General features: G+C 35.5%; 1 protein-coding gene across 1 annotated transcript in view; it reads left to right on the forward strand.

The window, feature by feature from the left end:
- The window catches only part of LOC149556229 (uncharacterized), a 294,057-nt gene that overhangs the window by 243,956 nt on the left and 31,968 nt on the right, over positions 1-18,133 (forward strand). Inside the window, exons 28-31 of the mRNA XM_089830364.1 lie at positions 5,707-5,788; positions 6,109-6,185; positions 6,490-7,161; positions 13,593-13,780. Of these exons, the coding sequence (XP_089686490.1) occupies positions 5,707-5,788; positions 6,109-6,185; positions 6,490-7,161; positions 13,593-13,780 (1,019 nt within the window). The remainder of the gene's footprint in view (positions 1-5,706; positions 5,789-6,108; positions 6,186-6,489; positions 7,162-13,592; positions 13,781-18,133) is intronic.

Here is an 18,133-nt window from a genome sequence, read left to right on the forward strand (position 1 = left end):
CTCCTGAGCTCATAAAAGCCTTCACTGACCACTTTCTCAATCCTCTTCAATAAAGAGTAGATTGTACTCTCCCCATGGGCCTCTAGAGTTTCTAGTCCATTAACATTGCATGGGTCTCCATAGAAGGCCATCCTTGAGAATCAAAACATCATGCAAACTCCTCTATGCAACCTCTTGTAGCAAATGCGAACAATCGTTTTTACAACCTGATCTGTCACTCTACAACCCCGTGATCAAGTAAAGCTCACTATCCCCTGTGCACCTGCCTCCATATTGGCCAAATATTGTGCAAGGTCACTCAACTCACAGTGAGTCTTTGATACATTGTGTTGGATGTATGCAAGAGCCCTTCCCTCAAACTCTTCTCCTCATGCACTCATGTTAGTTAGGGGATCCAAATCCAACTTGCTCAAATGAGAACTCTCCTGCAAATCAACAATGTCATGTGCCATTGGTACCTACTGTTGGATGAAAGAGGTCTAGGTCCAATGGGTTTTATGGGACTGAATGGATAATGGGGGAGTCAAGCATCCATAGTCTCCATGAGGTCAGGACCTCCAACTCAGTGCCTACATCCCTCAACATCTCCACTCCTACATCCCTTAGCATCACTTGTGGACCTACAAGGTGCTCCATAACCTCAACCTTAGGCTTTATAAACTCTAGCTTTACTCCCACAACTACCACAATCACTTGCCCTACACCCTCAACCGTTGGCTTCTGTATGGGGATACTCGCAATAGGTGTCAAAGTGAGTGGGCACACATTTGCCTAAATCCTGGAACGAGAATACCTTCAACACTCAAACTAGAAGTGGTGGAGGAACCAACTGGCTGCCAACCTAGAGTAAAGGTGGAGTCCTTACTAATGCAACTCCTCCCGAGGTTGTGACATGAGTTGAAGGTGTAGAGGAAACGGATGGTGCACCACCTTAAGGTGTGACATTGCCCAGTGGTGGGGTACTACTCGATGGTGCCACTCTTGTACTACCCTTGGTACAAAACATCCTTTGTAGTGTGACCTATCGTCTCCCATCAGTTCACCATGTTGAAAGTACCATTGTGATGCCCCTTTTTGGGAGTTTGATAATTAAATAACAACTTAGTAAAGTATTAAAATGACACTATCAAAGCTTATTGAAAATTAACAAAGTCATTTTAATTTTAGAAAGGCGAAGCAAATAGGGTCAAGAGAAAGGAGATGAAGAGACAAGTGGAGAGAAAATAAAGCCACTGCATTGGGCTTTAAAAGAAGAATGGTAGATCCATTTTTACATGTTTGGTTTATTCATTTTGCTTTGGATGATTGCAAAGAGCTTCTTGTTCTAGATTTAGTTTCTTGAGGATGGAAACCCTTGGGATTTTCTCAGTGGATAGTCTGGAAAATCCAATTCAACTTTGAGGTGGACTCATGGCAGAGTTCACAACTGGGCAAAAGTGTTAGAGGTATTTCATGTTTGTTTGGAAAAAAAGATGGCTGTAATGATTTTTCTATTTTGAGGGGAACATTCATCTCTATTTCCAAATATTATATATTTTTGGAATAAACTGTAGGATGAATAGAAATCAATTTTACATGCAAAATTGTTACTTTAAATTTCTTTGGTAAAAATTGGAACAAAATACCCTAGCAGAATATTATAGTGGTACCAAAGCTGGTTCTTCTACCAGCTTGTGAGGTTTCATGACTAATAAGATCACACTTGTGCCAATTCGGTTATTTGTTTCATAAATAAAGATATTTGCAATTCAATGCTAAATTAAGAAGACTCTAAGCCATGAAAAATATTTGATGGAACTATTGAGCGATTATTTCCTCATTTACAGAAATCTTATATCTACCTAGAACTATTTGAAGTGACTTAAGAATTTGAAGGCAAATATTGAAGGCAAATATATTTCTTTCAAATTCAGAATCATATTTTAAGTCTATGAAAGCAATTGTATGTTTAAAATGGCAAGAGTGTCAAGGGTGCTTTATTATTTCAGTATGTTAGAAAACTTTTAAAATTAGCCATTAGGAGTTTGAATGATAAGAGACATAAGGTAGATTCGTTATCTACTACAGTATTAGGAAGCTTGGAAAAGACAGTTCTTTTGTAGAATCTTATTTTTAGTATCAAACCTTTGTGCTTTTACCCTACATTGAAGAAAGCAATGAGCGAGAGACAATTAATGATAGCATAATGGTATTAACCTATTAGGGTGTGCATAGAGGTAATTGTGCAATCGCTTCAAATGGTTGAGAGGTAATAGAAATATCACAATTTGACTTGCTATGGAAAATATCTCCTACTTATCAATCGATGAGCTTAAAGGGCTTTCTAATCAATGGTCCATAGGACACAACACTTGCTAAAGGTTTTGCAAATGGGGTTGCAAGTAGAGTGGGTTCCATGGAGGAAACTTTGTAGTTAAGCGTACTCGAGCTAGAGTAGTACTAGGATGGGTGACCTCCCAGGAAGTCCTTCTGCTTCACCTTTGTGAGCATCATCTAGCTGCAATAAGTGCTAAGTGCTCCATTCATTCTCATGAGAGATGGGTTCGTATTAACCACAACTCATGAAACATAGGTCAATGAGTTAGATTAAAAAAAAACTACACATTTAATCCTGATAGCAATATCACAATTTGACTTGTGGAAAATATCTCCCACTTATCAATTGATGAGCTTAAGGGGCTTTCTAATGAATGGTTCATAAGGTACAACACTTCCTGAAGGTTTTGCAGATGGGGTTGCAAGTAGAGTGGGTTTAACTATGGAGGAAACTTCGTAGTTAATTGTGCTCAAGCTAGAGTAGTACTGGCATGAGTGACCTCTTAGAAAGTCCCAATGCTTCACCTCTATGAGCATCACCTTGATGCATTGAGTGCTAAGTGTTCCATTCATTTTCTCAAGAGATAGGTTCATTTGAACCACTACTCATGAAAAATGGGTCAATGAGTTTGACTGAAAAAAACTACATAGTTGAATTCTAATAGCAATCTCACAATATTATGTAACTTGTGTTTTTCATATTGACTCTATAATCTTGTGGCTTAAATTATGTTGGATTAGATATTGGAGTTTAGTGTTTGATCATTTTGAAGACCAACAAATGCTCTAGTTGATTGGACTAAGTTGAAGTCCTCAGGATTTTATCCCCTTCCACCTGACTTTAAAATCACCAAAATTAAATTAGCATGGCATGTGTTTTCAAATCTGCTTTTTTTTAACACTCAATTCTACTCTGTAGGGAGGGTGTTACTTTGATTGTAAAGAGACACCTACATATCCTCAGAAGTGTAAAAGAAGATCAATGTGATTTTTCCTCTCTCTTTGAATGCATTAGCAAGTGGTTAAATACAACTAGGAGTACAACAAAATGTCATCATATGTTGGAAGGAAGGACTTACTAATGAAAAGATATTAGTGCTGATTAATAGACCTCAATGGATACATGTTTGATCTATGTGCAATCTAAACCACCTACTAGCTACCTCCACCATTCTGCACCAGCCCAGCTACTCTCATGTAAAGACCACCAATATGCACGGGAAATGGTTTTCTTCACCATATGACTTATAACGTTGATCCATTTTGCAACTGATATGTTTGTATAATACCAAAAATGCTCGTAAGTGCTCTAGAGGAAGGATACTTGTTTTTTTTTCTTGGGGTCACCATAGTTGTTTCATTCCAACTGATAAGTAGCCAGGATTTTCATATTTAGTATCTGATCAGGGAATTCTCATCCTCGGTTGTTTGGTTCATCATACTTGTGCCTTTACATCCTCATGGTGAACATGAGCAATATTTTTCTTCCTTTGTTTACACCAGTCTATAATGGCAGTTGTATCCTATTGCATATTTAAATTTTATACTTACCCATATATATTTTCAGTTTCTCCATATCACAGTAGATTCCTATCTAATTTATTACATCATGTCTTTGCTTGCATTTTCAACTCAGTCTTTCAGATGTTTTATCTTTTATTGATGTCAAATGTTTAGTGTGACGATTGTAAAGGCCTTCCAACTGCCCAAATCTAAGCATTATGAACAAAATAGAGTAACCTATCACATGATTTTTTTTTGAGATGTACTTTCTTATAGGATTTCTATATTGCTGTCTAACTGATTAAACAGCTTCAAGCTGCAACAGTTATGAACTTCTTGAAAGGCAACCATCTAGCTTGTAATGGAGATAACAATCGACTAAAAACTATATTATGACCAAGGTTGAATGGACACATGTATGATTTACAATTTTTATAGTTTTCAAAGTGCAGGTTCTCCTCAATCGCTACAAATGGGCATATATATTAAACATCAGCTACAAACCATGACTTGAACTTGAAGGATGCTAGTTTTCCCTTGAAAATGATTGATTCGTTCACTTTGTGTGGTGTTCCTTTTTAAAATCTAATCTGATTCATTCACGTTGTGTGGTGCTTCTTTTTAAAATCTAATTGAACTTTTAGGTGTTGAAAAATGCAACCAATGGCAGATGGGTTGACTATATTAATTACTGGAAATCCCCGAGTCTCTTCTCTTTTTTTTTTTCCTAGTATCATTTTAATACCTTCATTTGAGATAGATGAATGTGTATATCACTGGAAAAGAGTTTTTCTTATTAATATTGGAGACAAGCTTGAGCCCTAGATGAAAGAAGGTATCGGTATAAGAGAGAAAAAGGAAGGTTTTCATCAGATTTATTTGAAGTGGAAATGATCACAAGTCCAATTATTCTGTAAAACTTCTCTGTAGCAGGTTCTACTGTGTTCAGCCCGTAGGTGAACAGGAAAGAAACATATAACTTAACAAAGAAAAGTATTATTCATTCATCGAATTCTTCCGTACATAATAATGTTCAATACCAACATGATGCCAATTATATAAGTGTATGCCACATTTATAACATCTGACACGGTGCCAATGAAGCAACACAACTGTGCCCATACCCATAACTGTCTAACTACCCAGTTTGCCTACATACTGTCTTTTCAGAGAGGCCTAGTCTCTCCTCCTTCAGGTACACGGATTAGAGTTGTGTTTCTCTTTATCTACAGGAAGCTACTTGTCTATGGATTGTTCTTATCAGTACATGCTTTAACAACCTTTGTGCCCTTTGGCTGACCAGTGCATTACCTCTTTCTTTCCAGGGATGTGTGGGGCACCAAAAGACAGTTCGCCACAACTTCCCATTCCAAATCTGTGAGGCCCCGCAGATCCTATTCATAGCGAGCCAGTCCTCCCAGCCCAGTGGTTCACGTCCGGAACTCCAAAGACAACATCGACACTGCCCTTGCACTTCTATTGATTATCCTTCAGTTTTAGGGTTTCACTCCATCTCCCTGTCTCCTTAGTTTGTGCTGCTGGTTTGGGGTAGCCCTTTCACCCTGTTCCACCCTCCCTGTGTTCTCGGGGCCATGGTTCCCCTTTCCTTCTCTTTGTTGTTCTTTGTTTCTTTCCCTGGACACCATTTGTTGTTCCTATTCTTGTTCTGTCTAGTTTAGCTCTTTGGTCCCTTCGACCTGTTTGTGGTCAGGAGTTGGTCATTAATAAAATGTATCTTTATCTTTATCTTTATAGATTTTAGTATTGTAAATTAGTGGATTTAAAAATTGTATTAGTCATTTCGAGCTTGAATTTTTCATGGATTTGTAATTGATTCTTCAGATTTTCTTGCCAAGCTACAATAAGTTGGATGTTCTTGGCTTGCAGGCACTTCCAATGTATGGAATAGTGCACAATGCTTTGAAGATTATATGTGGAGGAGCACAAAAACAATCTGATATAGCTTACGGTATGAATGTTAAGTTGTCTTTCTATTCAATCTTTTATGTTTTATGTTTCAAATAGACAGCATGGTTGACAAATAAATACTTTGGTTGTAACTTCTTTTTATTGTGTCCTTGACTGTGTCATTCCATGTCATTAAGCTGCATGAAAATGCTTGACTCAGTAGCTGCGAGCTTAGTATGGTGTGAATTTAGTTAAGCTTTCTTTTAAATTTGTCAAATAATGTAGCATATTTTAACAGAAATAGGCATCTATTTTTTCCATATATTACAAAACTTTGTTTGTGAACAGAAATTGATCATTTAGTTTTACTATGTACTGTAGGATTTTGTCATCCTTTAGCAAAGAACCATCCTGTTTTAGTACTGGCCCATACAGCAACTCTGGCAGCATTGCTGAAGGTATGTTTCAGAATCATATTTTCAGGCAGTTTAAGAGATTAGAATCTCTGCTTTATGGGCAATTTCTGTTGGGCTATACATGATGCTAATTATGTGTTAAAAAGGGTCAGCATGTTATATTTGATATTATGTTAGGAAGTAAGTAGTTGCTGGACAAAGAGTTTTCAAGATTTGAGCATGAGTAGTGTACAGTGACTGTCTGTAGTTGATACAAGTCACAAAAATTATTATATCACTAATTATTATATCACTAATATGATGACTCATATTCTGAAATCTAACCTTTTCTCTGTTATTTTTCTAGGAAAAGATGTCAGAAATGACACAGGGAGAAGACCACATTTCTTCCTTTGGGCATGCACTATATCTTGTTGCTGGATTATTAGATGCACTCAGGCCCCATATCTTTGATTTGTATAATAATGAATGTCTAAATGATGTGAAGTGTTGTTTGCTGAAGAATGCCATTGCAGAAAATACAAATGATGTTCATGATATACAGGATCTGTCTAATGGAAGCCTCAAAGTAATAACTGATGTCTACTTTGAATTTTTGAATAACTTACAAGCTGTTGATTTGCCCAAATATGTGAAGGTGGTGATACGTTTGGCAGACTTTTTATGTCATTGTATTGCTTCTGGTAAACATTGTCTTGAAATTGTAACCAGACGATGCAAAGTTATAAAGGCAATTGCACAAAAGTTTTCCAAAATAAAAAAGTTAGGGTTTCTTTTGTCTCTCATAGACAAATCTGATGTATTGTCATATTCTCCGAGAACTGGTACTGAGCTGCTGAAAAGTCAACCAAATATTGAGGAATTCTCCTCTGGACAGCCTTTGTTGCCAGTTGATGCTATCCTTAAGGTTCAGAATCAACTGCAGCATTTCCTTCCTATGCATACAGATAATTCAGATAATCATTCATCTAACTACAGAGAGCCTGGATTTGTACTTCATCAACAAAAAAATTCAAAGGTGTGATATTCTTAATTTATGTTTGATTGACTATTATACATTCTTTTTTCTTTTTTAGGAACGATTATGCTGTTAAGAGTAACACAAATAAGCTTATTTTGGCATGTAATGTTAAAAGCTGTCCTTTGGTTATTCTATCAGTAAAAGTATTTGCAGTTTATTTTAGCTTACCAATGTTAAATGCAGTCTGCTGATTTTACTGTTATTTACATGTTCTGTTTGCAATGCCAATATTATTTGACAGTTAAGAAAATAATCAGTGGATATGGATAAAGATTGTAGTTTAAAAGCTCATGATCTTAGGCCAACTTGGAAGGCCCAAATTTGACTTGGGAAAAACTTGCCAAAACTCAGCAACATTTTTGAACATAGAAAAAATACAAACTTTACAAATTAATCATAAAACCATGCATTAAACTGAAACTAGAGAGCTTAAGTAGAGTTTTGTTCATTAATGGGATGATAGACTATTGCAAGTGGGTTCTTCCCTGTAGGAATGGGTTTTGGTCTTGGTGCAGCATAGGTAGTGTTCAAGTCATGGTAGGCCCCTGGGTTCATCCAGGGTGCTGCCCGGGTAGCTGGGATCTTTGTGATGTGCGTACGCCCTGTGCTGTCCTATTAGAATTAGGTTCTAGGCAATCATAGGCTTTTGCATATCGGATTTGGCTGTCATGGAAAGGTTATTGTTCACATGATGCTACATCCTCATTCCACCACTCCATGGCCTTTTGTTTCGTAATGTTTGTAACTACTAGAGTATAAGGAACATGAAAAATTTGATCAATAGTCTCAAAGTTGAAACTAATGATAGTATTGTCATCCTGATCTCTGATGGTTCGAGAAGGTGCATCAAAGTGTTTAGCACATGCAAGAATGTATTCTGGCTCATGCGCTGCCAAAGGGAAAGTAGACAAAAAATGCATATGGTTCTGCTTGATCCATGTCATATTCTCGGTAGCTTCAGCATCAATTCTTGCTAGGAAATCAATGATGTTTATGTGAGAAATATCAGTATTCCATACTTCATCACAGTAGGATGTTACTTGTGATGGTGGAATAGAGTTATGGTACTGAACGTATTGGTACTTCAATTTCTTGTTATCTTTGTCCTTTGCTGGAGTAGGTTCTCTTGACATTGTAAAATGGTACGCCTACACAACTGTGACATGAAAATCCCATAAAATGAGAACATCTCCATGTGTAGGATCCATAACAAGATTTTGACCAGTTTTGGACAAGATATAAATGGGGAAAAATCATTGGAATGAATAAGGATAGAAAATGAACAAATGGATTAAGCCTAGAATGGCTAAAATGAGTAAAATAGCCAAAAATGAGTTTTTTAGAGTGAATTGCATATGTGACAAGCGAGCTTAGAATTAAGTGAGCAAAAGGAAAAAATGAATAACACATTGAGCATCTCATGTTTTAACAAGTGCAAAATGTGAAATTCTATCTCGTAAGCATGTGGGAGAAACTTCAACTGTAGGGGAGCTATATGGAAGTACACGAAATGCACAATAGTGGGGTTTTAACTTGCATACGCATCTGAGGGAAAAATGAACTTGTATTTCTTTTAAGAACGAGAGTTTACACCCAACTGCATATGCAAGAAAGATGAAACCTTTCATATGCAACTTGGAGAAAAACACAGAAGATAGGAACAACTTCATATACGCAAAAGAGATGTGAATCTGAAAATGGAAATGACAAAGATTTGCAAGAACTTTCAAGGCAAATATATACAAATGCCTTAGAAAAACGACCAAGTAAATCTTACCTCAACTCTAGCAAGAATGAAAAAGGCAAGTCTATATCCAAAACTTTGAGCAAATCTGAAATAATCCAAGAGATTTAGGATTTTAGATTTGTCCAAAGACATAGCCTTAAATAGATTTCAAAATCCACACAACATGGTTTGAATTTGGACATGTGGAGATGGTTAGAGAAATGTCAATGCCCAAAATGTGGAAAAAACTTTGACCTAGCAACTCCATATGCGAAGGCATGTAAAAACAATGTCTAGGGCAAAGATTAGCTTGCAAAATGATGAAGAACAATCTTGGAATTAGATGCCCTTACCTTTGAAAGCCCTTTGAAGAGATTTGATGCAAAAACGCCTTGAAATCACAAGATATTTTGATGTATGTCAAGCGCAAAATAGTCTGTTTTTGCCCAAACGCATATGCAAAAGCATATGCATTTTCTTCAAAACTCGCTGTCCAGCTCTTATTAGAGAAATGTAGACCTAAAAGTGCCCTTTAGAAATGCATTAGCATATCACAAAATGAATGTATTTTCTCTAAATATCGCTGCCTAGGAGGGTTAAGGCATTTAATGCCAAATTAGCATATTTGGGATGTCGTAACATTTTTGAAACTAGATTCATTTCTTTTCAAAATCACCAGTCCTCCCTTGATGAATGAAAACGCTTGTAGAAGGGCAAAACCATGTAATAAAATGCCCAAAAATTCATCCAAAAGATGCTTGAAGGTTAAAACGCATTTCTTGGATACAAATGCATATACCAAGAACATGCAATACCATCAAAAATCGTGACTATATGGAGACTTATTCAAATGCTAACTTCAAATGAATTTTTGAAGAACAAATACACATACAAAAATGCATGCAAAGCATTAAAAATTGCCACTTTTTCCCTTAATGAAAGAAAACACAAAATTTGGAGGCAAACACATGTATTTGGGAATATGCAAAATGGCAGAAAATCACCACTAAGTCTTAAACGTGTTTTTTAGAGACATAAGCATATTGGGAAGTATATGCAATATGATATAAAATTGCTACTTTTTCTTTAGTGGGTTTTATAGGCCAAAACACATTTCTTATAAGCATTTACATATACTCAAAACATATGCAGTTGGCTTAAAAGTCGCCACTTGTGCTTAGACTTGGAAACAATGTTTTTAAATCAAAAACATTGGGTCCTCACCACTTTGAACTAGAATCAATAAAGAACACATTTTAATTTTACATCTACATGTAATTGAGTTTCAAAAACCCACTTCAAATGATGATTTAAAAACACATGCATTTGATTATTAAAAATGAACTTTAAATACAATAACATATCTAATCGCATTTAAAAAGCACACTTCAAATGCTGCTGGGACTTAGACTTATTGAAAGTGGATTTTCATGAAGTATTTTGCATGTGGATATATGCAATATGAAATAGAAATCCCATTTATACACTTAAGTTGTTTCATTAATTGTTTAATATTCAACTATAGTCTTTAATAAAGTAATATGAAAAATAGTCTGGAAATAAGCTATTTTCATAAAACATAGAAAACTATGGTCAAATCAACTCAGAATGAGTTGAATTTTTCAAGCGGACCACAAAATCCACTTTAACTATCAAATGTAATTTTATATCGTGCAATTGCCAATAGAAAGCCCACTTTTATGAGGTTTTTAATAAAAATATGTAGTTGACTTGGAAAACCCCACTTTTTCCCCTATAACTTGAGCTAGACAACTCCGATTTGGACCTAAGTTAGCTCGAATCGAGTGGAATTCCAAGGGCTATTCACCTAGGGCAAAAAAAGGACCCAAAACTATTTACAACAAAGAAAAACAAAGAAAAGACATGAAAGTTGACCAAAAATTGAGTGTTTGTAGTGCAAGAAAGAAAATTCTTGCCAACAAACAATTGGGAGTAACCTCGATGGAAACCCTTCAAAAGAACACATAGAAAAGACTACACAAAGAACGATTCGGAGATAATGAATTGTTTTCATGACACCTCATCAATGCATTGAAACAAAGAGGATGTGGCAATGAATCCATGAGAAAATTGCATAGGGTTGCCTCAATTTTGTGATGTCAAAGTTGAGGACAACAAAGAAAAAGAGACAGAACTTAGGAACATTGTAAGATGATGAAGAGAGTGGTAGAGATCCAGATGTAGGCTAAGGAGGATTTAAAGAAGTGGACCCAGCAGGTGCATGAGTTGTGGGCATAGTTGCAACGTTCGGCATCGACAGCTCTAGGGACTCCCTCCTGGCTTATGTTTTGATGTATTGTATATAGTAATATCATCTCATCTGGAGATGTTTTTTTTTTTCTTTTTCTTTGTGTGGGGGGGGGGGGGAGGGGGGGGGGGGGTGGTGGTGATGTCAGCAAAAGTGTGTTATGCCATCAAGATTAGTAAAACTTGTTAAGGGTGTTAGTAATCGAAGGGCGTTCTATTATGATGCAATGGTTGGCTGCACCCCTTCGAGATCTTAAGGTACACTCTCCATTGGGAGATAGGATTTATTCAGTATTGGTCATTGCTATCTATCTTGTGTATTGGCGTATGATATACTTGAAGTAGTCAAGCATTAATGAAATATATATCTAGTTCTTGAAGCATTACATCTCTTATATCTTGTTACTGTAGTATGCATTAATCCAGTTTACCCTAGGTGACAAACTACCTATAATGAAAATATCATTGATAAGATGGGTAGAAATGACCATTACAAGCTTGAAACATCTCATGTAGCAACATGCAGGACTATTGTTCATCATTTGTAGGAAGAGGCAGTGATAGACAACCTTCAAAGACAATTCTTTATCTCTTTTATGTCATCCAAGCTCAATATCTAGGTGCATCAAAGTGAACAGCTTCATCCAATGCCACCCAAACTTACCCAAACAACCAATAATGGCCAGCAAATGCATTTCAATCAGTTACCAACCCAATGTGAGTCCTGGTACAGCCTGTGTGAGTTAACAAAAACCTTTCCCAGTTGAAACCTTATTTTCTATGCAATATGATAGTAAATTGGTCAAAACTTATAATAATTCTTCTTGTAATTTTCCCTGGAATTGAGAAAAGGATACCTTGATTCCAACTAAAAGTAGGTTGAGCCATCTGGCCAGTTGGGCAAATGATATTTTCTGTTTCTGCAATAGACGTTTGGGGGTGCTCATCATTTCTTTTGTATGTTGGAGTTGAAATTCATTTATTTTGGCATTGGTCGTGGAGCTCCTAGGCAAGCAGTTGGACCAAGTCATGGTTCTTTAATGTGCTTGTGGGACTATTTGAATAATTAATGATATTTATTAGTTTTATAGACTAAAAGTATTGCATGACATTTAATGTTTTCAACTCTTAATTTCGAACTATCTTCCTCCTTTTTAGACATATGGACCTTGCTGCCAGTTACTCCTACTTTTGGTACCTACTGCTTTGGTTGGAGTTTTGTATAAAATGTAACATACATCAAAGATAAATCTCATCTTTGTTTGTACAGCCATGTTCATTATAGAATGTGAACCAGTTAGTATGATACACTCCAATCTGTCTCTTACAAATGCCTTTTAGGAGAAAAGAATTTGTCCAGATTCTGGGGCTTTAATAGAATAAGAATCCTTCTGTTGGGAATAAGATGGATGTTTTGCAAAATAACATTATCAGAGATCACTAAAAGAAACTCTTAAGGTGAAAGACTTGATTTGTGATCAAACTTATATTTTGATAGCACCCGAACTGTGAAAATTTTGCAAAATGAGGGGAATACTGTGTTAATGCTTTTTAAATTGTAACAAAGCAAAAGGGTTGGGATACAGGTGCCAAGACTAAGGTGCTCACATGGAGCTAAAAATGACTGTCTTTGGAACATACCTCATGCAATTTTGATTGTACAGATAATCTTATAATGTAGTAGCCCTAGATGTGATTGTCTATGAAGACTTAGGTCAGTTGAAAAGATTTGGTAGACTATCTACTGTTAAGTAGATTCTCATATCAAGAAAGAATATCATATATTCGAAGTAGTAAAAATGAACTTAAAAAACAATTTCTGTTGCTGAGATGTAGTGGAATGTCCCATGGAACATCTCACCAAAAGGATCAAACCTGAGAGTTTCTCTTGAGGTACATATTGGCATCTGTTTGAGATGCATACTTACATCTGATAGCTTTTTTTTAAGCCTTGGAATGAAAAGTAGCTGGTTGTCAACCTAAATAAAAATGTTAGATTATCTTAAACAAGATAATGCAGTTATTTATATGATGAAATTTTTGAAGATTGAGCTTTAAAAATTGCTTATTGAATGGAAATCATGTAACAACCAGCATCTAGAAATTTTGTTAAATTCATTATTTGAAGGCTAAACATTTTAAATTGCTTATTGATCAGAAAAAATTAAGTGTCCAGTTTTTTTCTTTTAATTCTGTTATTTGTTGACCTCTAAGCCTCTAGGCATCAAATCAACGTAATTTTTCAAGACCAAAGATGTCTGCAAGGCTGGATAAATAATCCTCTCTGGATGTTATTGAGATGCCCAAAAATAACAGCTTTGAGTGATATTTTGAGTTTATATTGTTTAATCTTATCTTTGCTGCTGTCTTTGTGCAGGTTTGGACAAATTTTAATCTCATTTCCTAACCTCCTGATTATGTTTCTTTGGCACAGAGCTGTGATCTTGAAAGTGAGAATAACCTACTCTCAGTTCTTGAAGATGTGGAAAAGGCATCTGCTCATGTACCCACACTTCTTGCATCTTTAGAGAGTTTTCTGATCGAGCTAACAAAAGTCCAAAACAAAGATGCTCAAAATTGTATTTATCAACTTCTTGAGAGGCTCTTATTACATTGTCCAAGGTACTGATGTCTATCGCCTTCTAGCCTACCACGTATTGAGATGTGGAAGAAAAGTCTATCATTATTTAAGTTTGAATTTTCTGTGTTGCTTACCTTAGTACCTTATTATGTGGCTTACCTTAGTACCTAATTATGACATATACCTAATGCATTGAGAGATCAAGTATGTTACACTTGCATAAGTTGACTAAGACTTGAAACTAAGTACAATTTGGTTCTGAAGTTCATTTCTGGAATGGAAAAGAAAATACCCTAGGAATAATGTGCAATCTTGTTCAGCCCCACAACTCTCAATGCTTAAACAGTGTAATTTATTGTAGAATTTTTCAATCATGAATAAAAAGTTATATTAGAAATCTTATCCAAAACATTATAAAGTATTTGCAATATGATTATACACATCAAAATACAGACTGAACAAAAAATATATATTTATATTAGTAGCCATGGTTATAGTGTAATACCCCATCTAATAAGAAAAAAAAAAATATTAAATAGATATTCCAAATATTGATAAGAATTTAATAAATTATTAAATTATTAAAATTAAATTAAAAAATGTATATATAGAATATATAGATTGTTAAATAGTTACTAATAAATAAATAAATCAATATATTATTTAAAGGAATAATATCAATGATTAAATAATATCAATCAATATTATAATTGATTAACTAATTAAATAAACAAATATAATAAATAAATATAATATAAATTAATCACTTTATAAGCTAAATCCTAAACAAATCCCACTAGCCAAAAGTCAGGATCCATTACATATGGGTGATATAAATAACATGGCGGGAGATTTTTGAAAGGGCATAGGAAAAACATAAGGAAAAAAAGATATTACGTAGCTGCAAAAAATTAAGGGAATGACGGAATATTAAAGCATATAATAAGGAGCAATATCTCTATTTTAATCCCCCTCACGTATGCCAAAATGGAGAGTACCATAAAGGAGCATAATAAAGACATGGTAAGTCATAAAGTAGAAGAGTATTTTTTAAAAAGTATATGAAATTATTTTGTTTTTTGTAAATAGAGTATTCTAATTTTTTTTCTTTATTAAATGAAGAATTTTATAGATATATATAGATAGATAGATAGATAGATAGGAATTGTGAAATTAATAATGTATTGATGTTGTTATGTTTATTAAAATATTTGATATTTAATAATGACTATTATTTTTTTATTTTTTATTTTTTTTTAGACTGCAGGAATCGGTGCAACACGGCCCCCCTATAAACTGCAGTGCGCCTAGTAAACTTTTTAACGTGACCGGTAGCGCTGGCGCGACACGCCCACCGGTACCACGAGGACGGGGGAGACTAGAACCCGTGACCAACCCCCTGCAACAGGGAAGATTTAGCCAACTGAGCTAGGGCCCCCGCCCTAATAATGACTATTATGAATTATTTATAATGGAAAGATTGATCTAAGTATAACTTAGTGAAGGGCGTTCATTGTGAATGTCATGGAATGATTCAAGGTTATCGCTTCACGTATTTTGTATCAGAGATGGATTCATTCCCATTTGGCAATTATGATGAAGCTAATGGCAAACTCTTAGTGTTATTATCAGAGATGGGTATTACCACCTATTTAGCTGACACAACAAAGATGGATGTAATGGTTGTATCAGAGATAGGTAATATACATATTTGGCCAACTATTAAGGAAAGGTTTATGTATTGGTATTAGAGATAGGTATTATACCTATTTGACCAATTATTAAGGAAAGATTTATGTGTTGGCATTAGAGATGGGTATCATACTATTTGGCCAACTTTTAAGAAAAGACGTGTGTTGGTATCAGAGATAGGTAGTATACCTATTTGGCCAACTATTAAGGAAAGGTTTATGTATTGGTATCAGAGATAGGTAGTATACCTATTTGACCAATTATTGAGGAAAGATTTATGTGTTCGTATTAGAGATAGGTATTATACCTATTTGGCCAAACACTAAGAGATGTTATGTATGGGTGCTTCCGCCTATCAACATACTTAAGGAAATATAATGATAGAATATTCTAATGGTGTCAACATATGCATATGTGAACCTTAAAGGGTGCACTCTAGAAAAGACAGTTGAATAACTAAGGGTTAGGTAACCTGCTCTAGAGATGTCTTTAAGGTTGGGTTAGGGTAGAGGGTAGAATAGTAAAATATATTTTACTATTGTATAAATTCTAACATTGGTTTTGTAGGTATTAATGTCCTTGTTAGTGGGGACATTACATATAAATTGTAAGCAATTGAGGAAACACACTTGTGGCTACTAAAAACATTGTGTATTTATACCACGTGTATTCTTGATTCTTTGTTCATTACTCAAATCATTTCTTTTTATTTTCTTCTTTGCATTTTGCTGCTTTGCACTATTCCAATTTTATTTTAAATATGTCTAAAGAAAACCTTAGTGTTATAACTCGTTGGAACCAGGATGAGAACTTTTAAATCTTGGGCACATAAATGAGGATCTTGTGTGTCAAATTATCATTATTTTAATGTAAAGGTGCTTTCTGGAGCAGTGAAGGACTTAAAATTAATAAAGTAACTTTATTATTGTAATAGGTGTTTGTCGTGTCTCGTGTCGACACTTAGTTTCTGCCTTGATGGGGCAAATATGTTTGTTGGGTTGTTTTGTTTAGACATGCGATTTGCATTATTTTATTGTATTGTGAATTCCTTTTAGAGTTCAGTGTTGTTCGTCATTTTGGAAGTGGAAGACCTTCCCTACTTGGCTATTCTGGTTTTGATGGGAGTCAATCCTCACCTTGTTCCGTTCTATATATTGCTTTCTTTGGATTTGGTACATTTGGAGCATCATCTTCATCTACAAATATAAATATTTCTTGACTAAAGTGCAAATACCTACGTGTTTGGCAAATACTATATTTACATTATTGTCTCAATTTGTACTAGATTCGGCATTGCTAGAATTGCACACTACCTTACTTAGTCTTTGGTGAAGGCCAATCTCCCTTTGTATGACTGCTAACTGCAGAGCTTGCAAGCCACCCAACCTATCATAGTGTGAGTGTTTTCTCTTTTCCCTCATCCTCACACTCTTGCTCTGTACGCCATCTTACAACTAGTCTATTGTACAGACGATCTAAACTCACCATATGTCATAGCCCAAATCATCGTACGCCCTTTTGCTTACTATTATACGACCAATCCAGCTTGCCAACACCGTACGACAATCATCCTTGCCAATTGTACAACTATCACCTTTGTTGGCACCATATGACCTTCGCATGCACTGTGCAAACCAACATGACATAGTACAGCCTCATTCTTTTCCCTTTATCCTTAGCTTCTACCTACAACCTCTTGTTTAGACATACACCATACTCTTGTTCTATTATACAATCACTAATTAGAGACGACACACTGGGAAAGAGGTGTAGTTAGTTTGGTACATCATAGGGATGAGAATGAAACATTATAGTGGTATTAGAGATCTTGCCAGCCTGTGGGTAGTGAATGGAGGTTTATATTCAGAAATGAAGACGGTCCCACATAGTTGATAGGATGTGAGATTCACACTAACCCACTCTCGCCAAAGTAATACCATTACTAAGGGAACTCTCAAGGAATCAGGCATAGATTAATGACACTCAGTAGCTCATGGAAGAGAACTTATGGAAATTGATTGAATGTAAAACATTCGGCGAACAAAATGGTCACAGCGACAACTCAGTTACTAGAATGCCAAATTCTCATCTAGTGCATTCTTAACCCTCCATGCCAACTTTCCCTCCACAGATAGAGGTGCCTCACAGAGAAAGCGAACCAACCTTTGAAGAAGTGCAAGAATAGTTATGGGAATATTGGAGGAATGTAAAAATGGAAGGGAATATATCATACAAAGATTACACGGAAGTAAGAATGAGATATTTAGTTGGCAGTAACTATGAGTATTTCAATAATCTCAAAAGAAAATTAAGATGAATATGTCACCATTTGATGGATGTGGATCAGTATTTGCATAGGCATGGGTAATGAAGGTCGAGACTCGATACCTACTTCCATCTCAACCCGATGCCAAAAGAGGGAGCAATTAAATTTACTGCACTCCATCTAGAGGGACTGGTAGATGAATGGTGGCATCACAACATGGTTACTCTTGGACATGACCATGTAAACACTTATGCCAAAGTTACAAAAAGATTGATAGATTGGTTTGATGGAAAGATCCAAAACTCAATTTTAAAGAATTGACACAGCTAAGGCAAATTGGGTTGGTAGACTCTGTACTAGTTACGTACATCACCAATGTTACCTCGGCGCGGGGGTGTGGGGGGACGTCAGGAGGAGTTTCGGGTGCAGGAAAAAA

The sequence above is a fragment of the Cupressus sempervirens genome, chromosome 5 (assembly GCF_028749045.1).
Source record: "Cupressus sempervirens isolate cs-2001-9-10 chromosome 5, ASM2874904v1, whole genome shotgun sequence".
NCBI classification, from domain to species: Eukaryota; Viridiplantae; Streptophyta; class Pinopsida; order Cupressales; family Cupressaceae; genus Cupressus; species Cupressus sempervirens.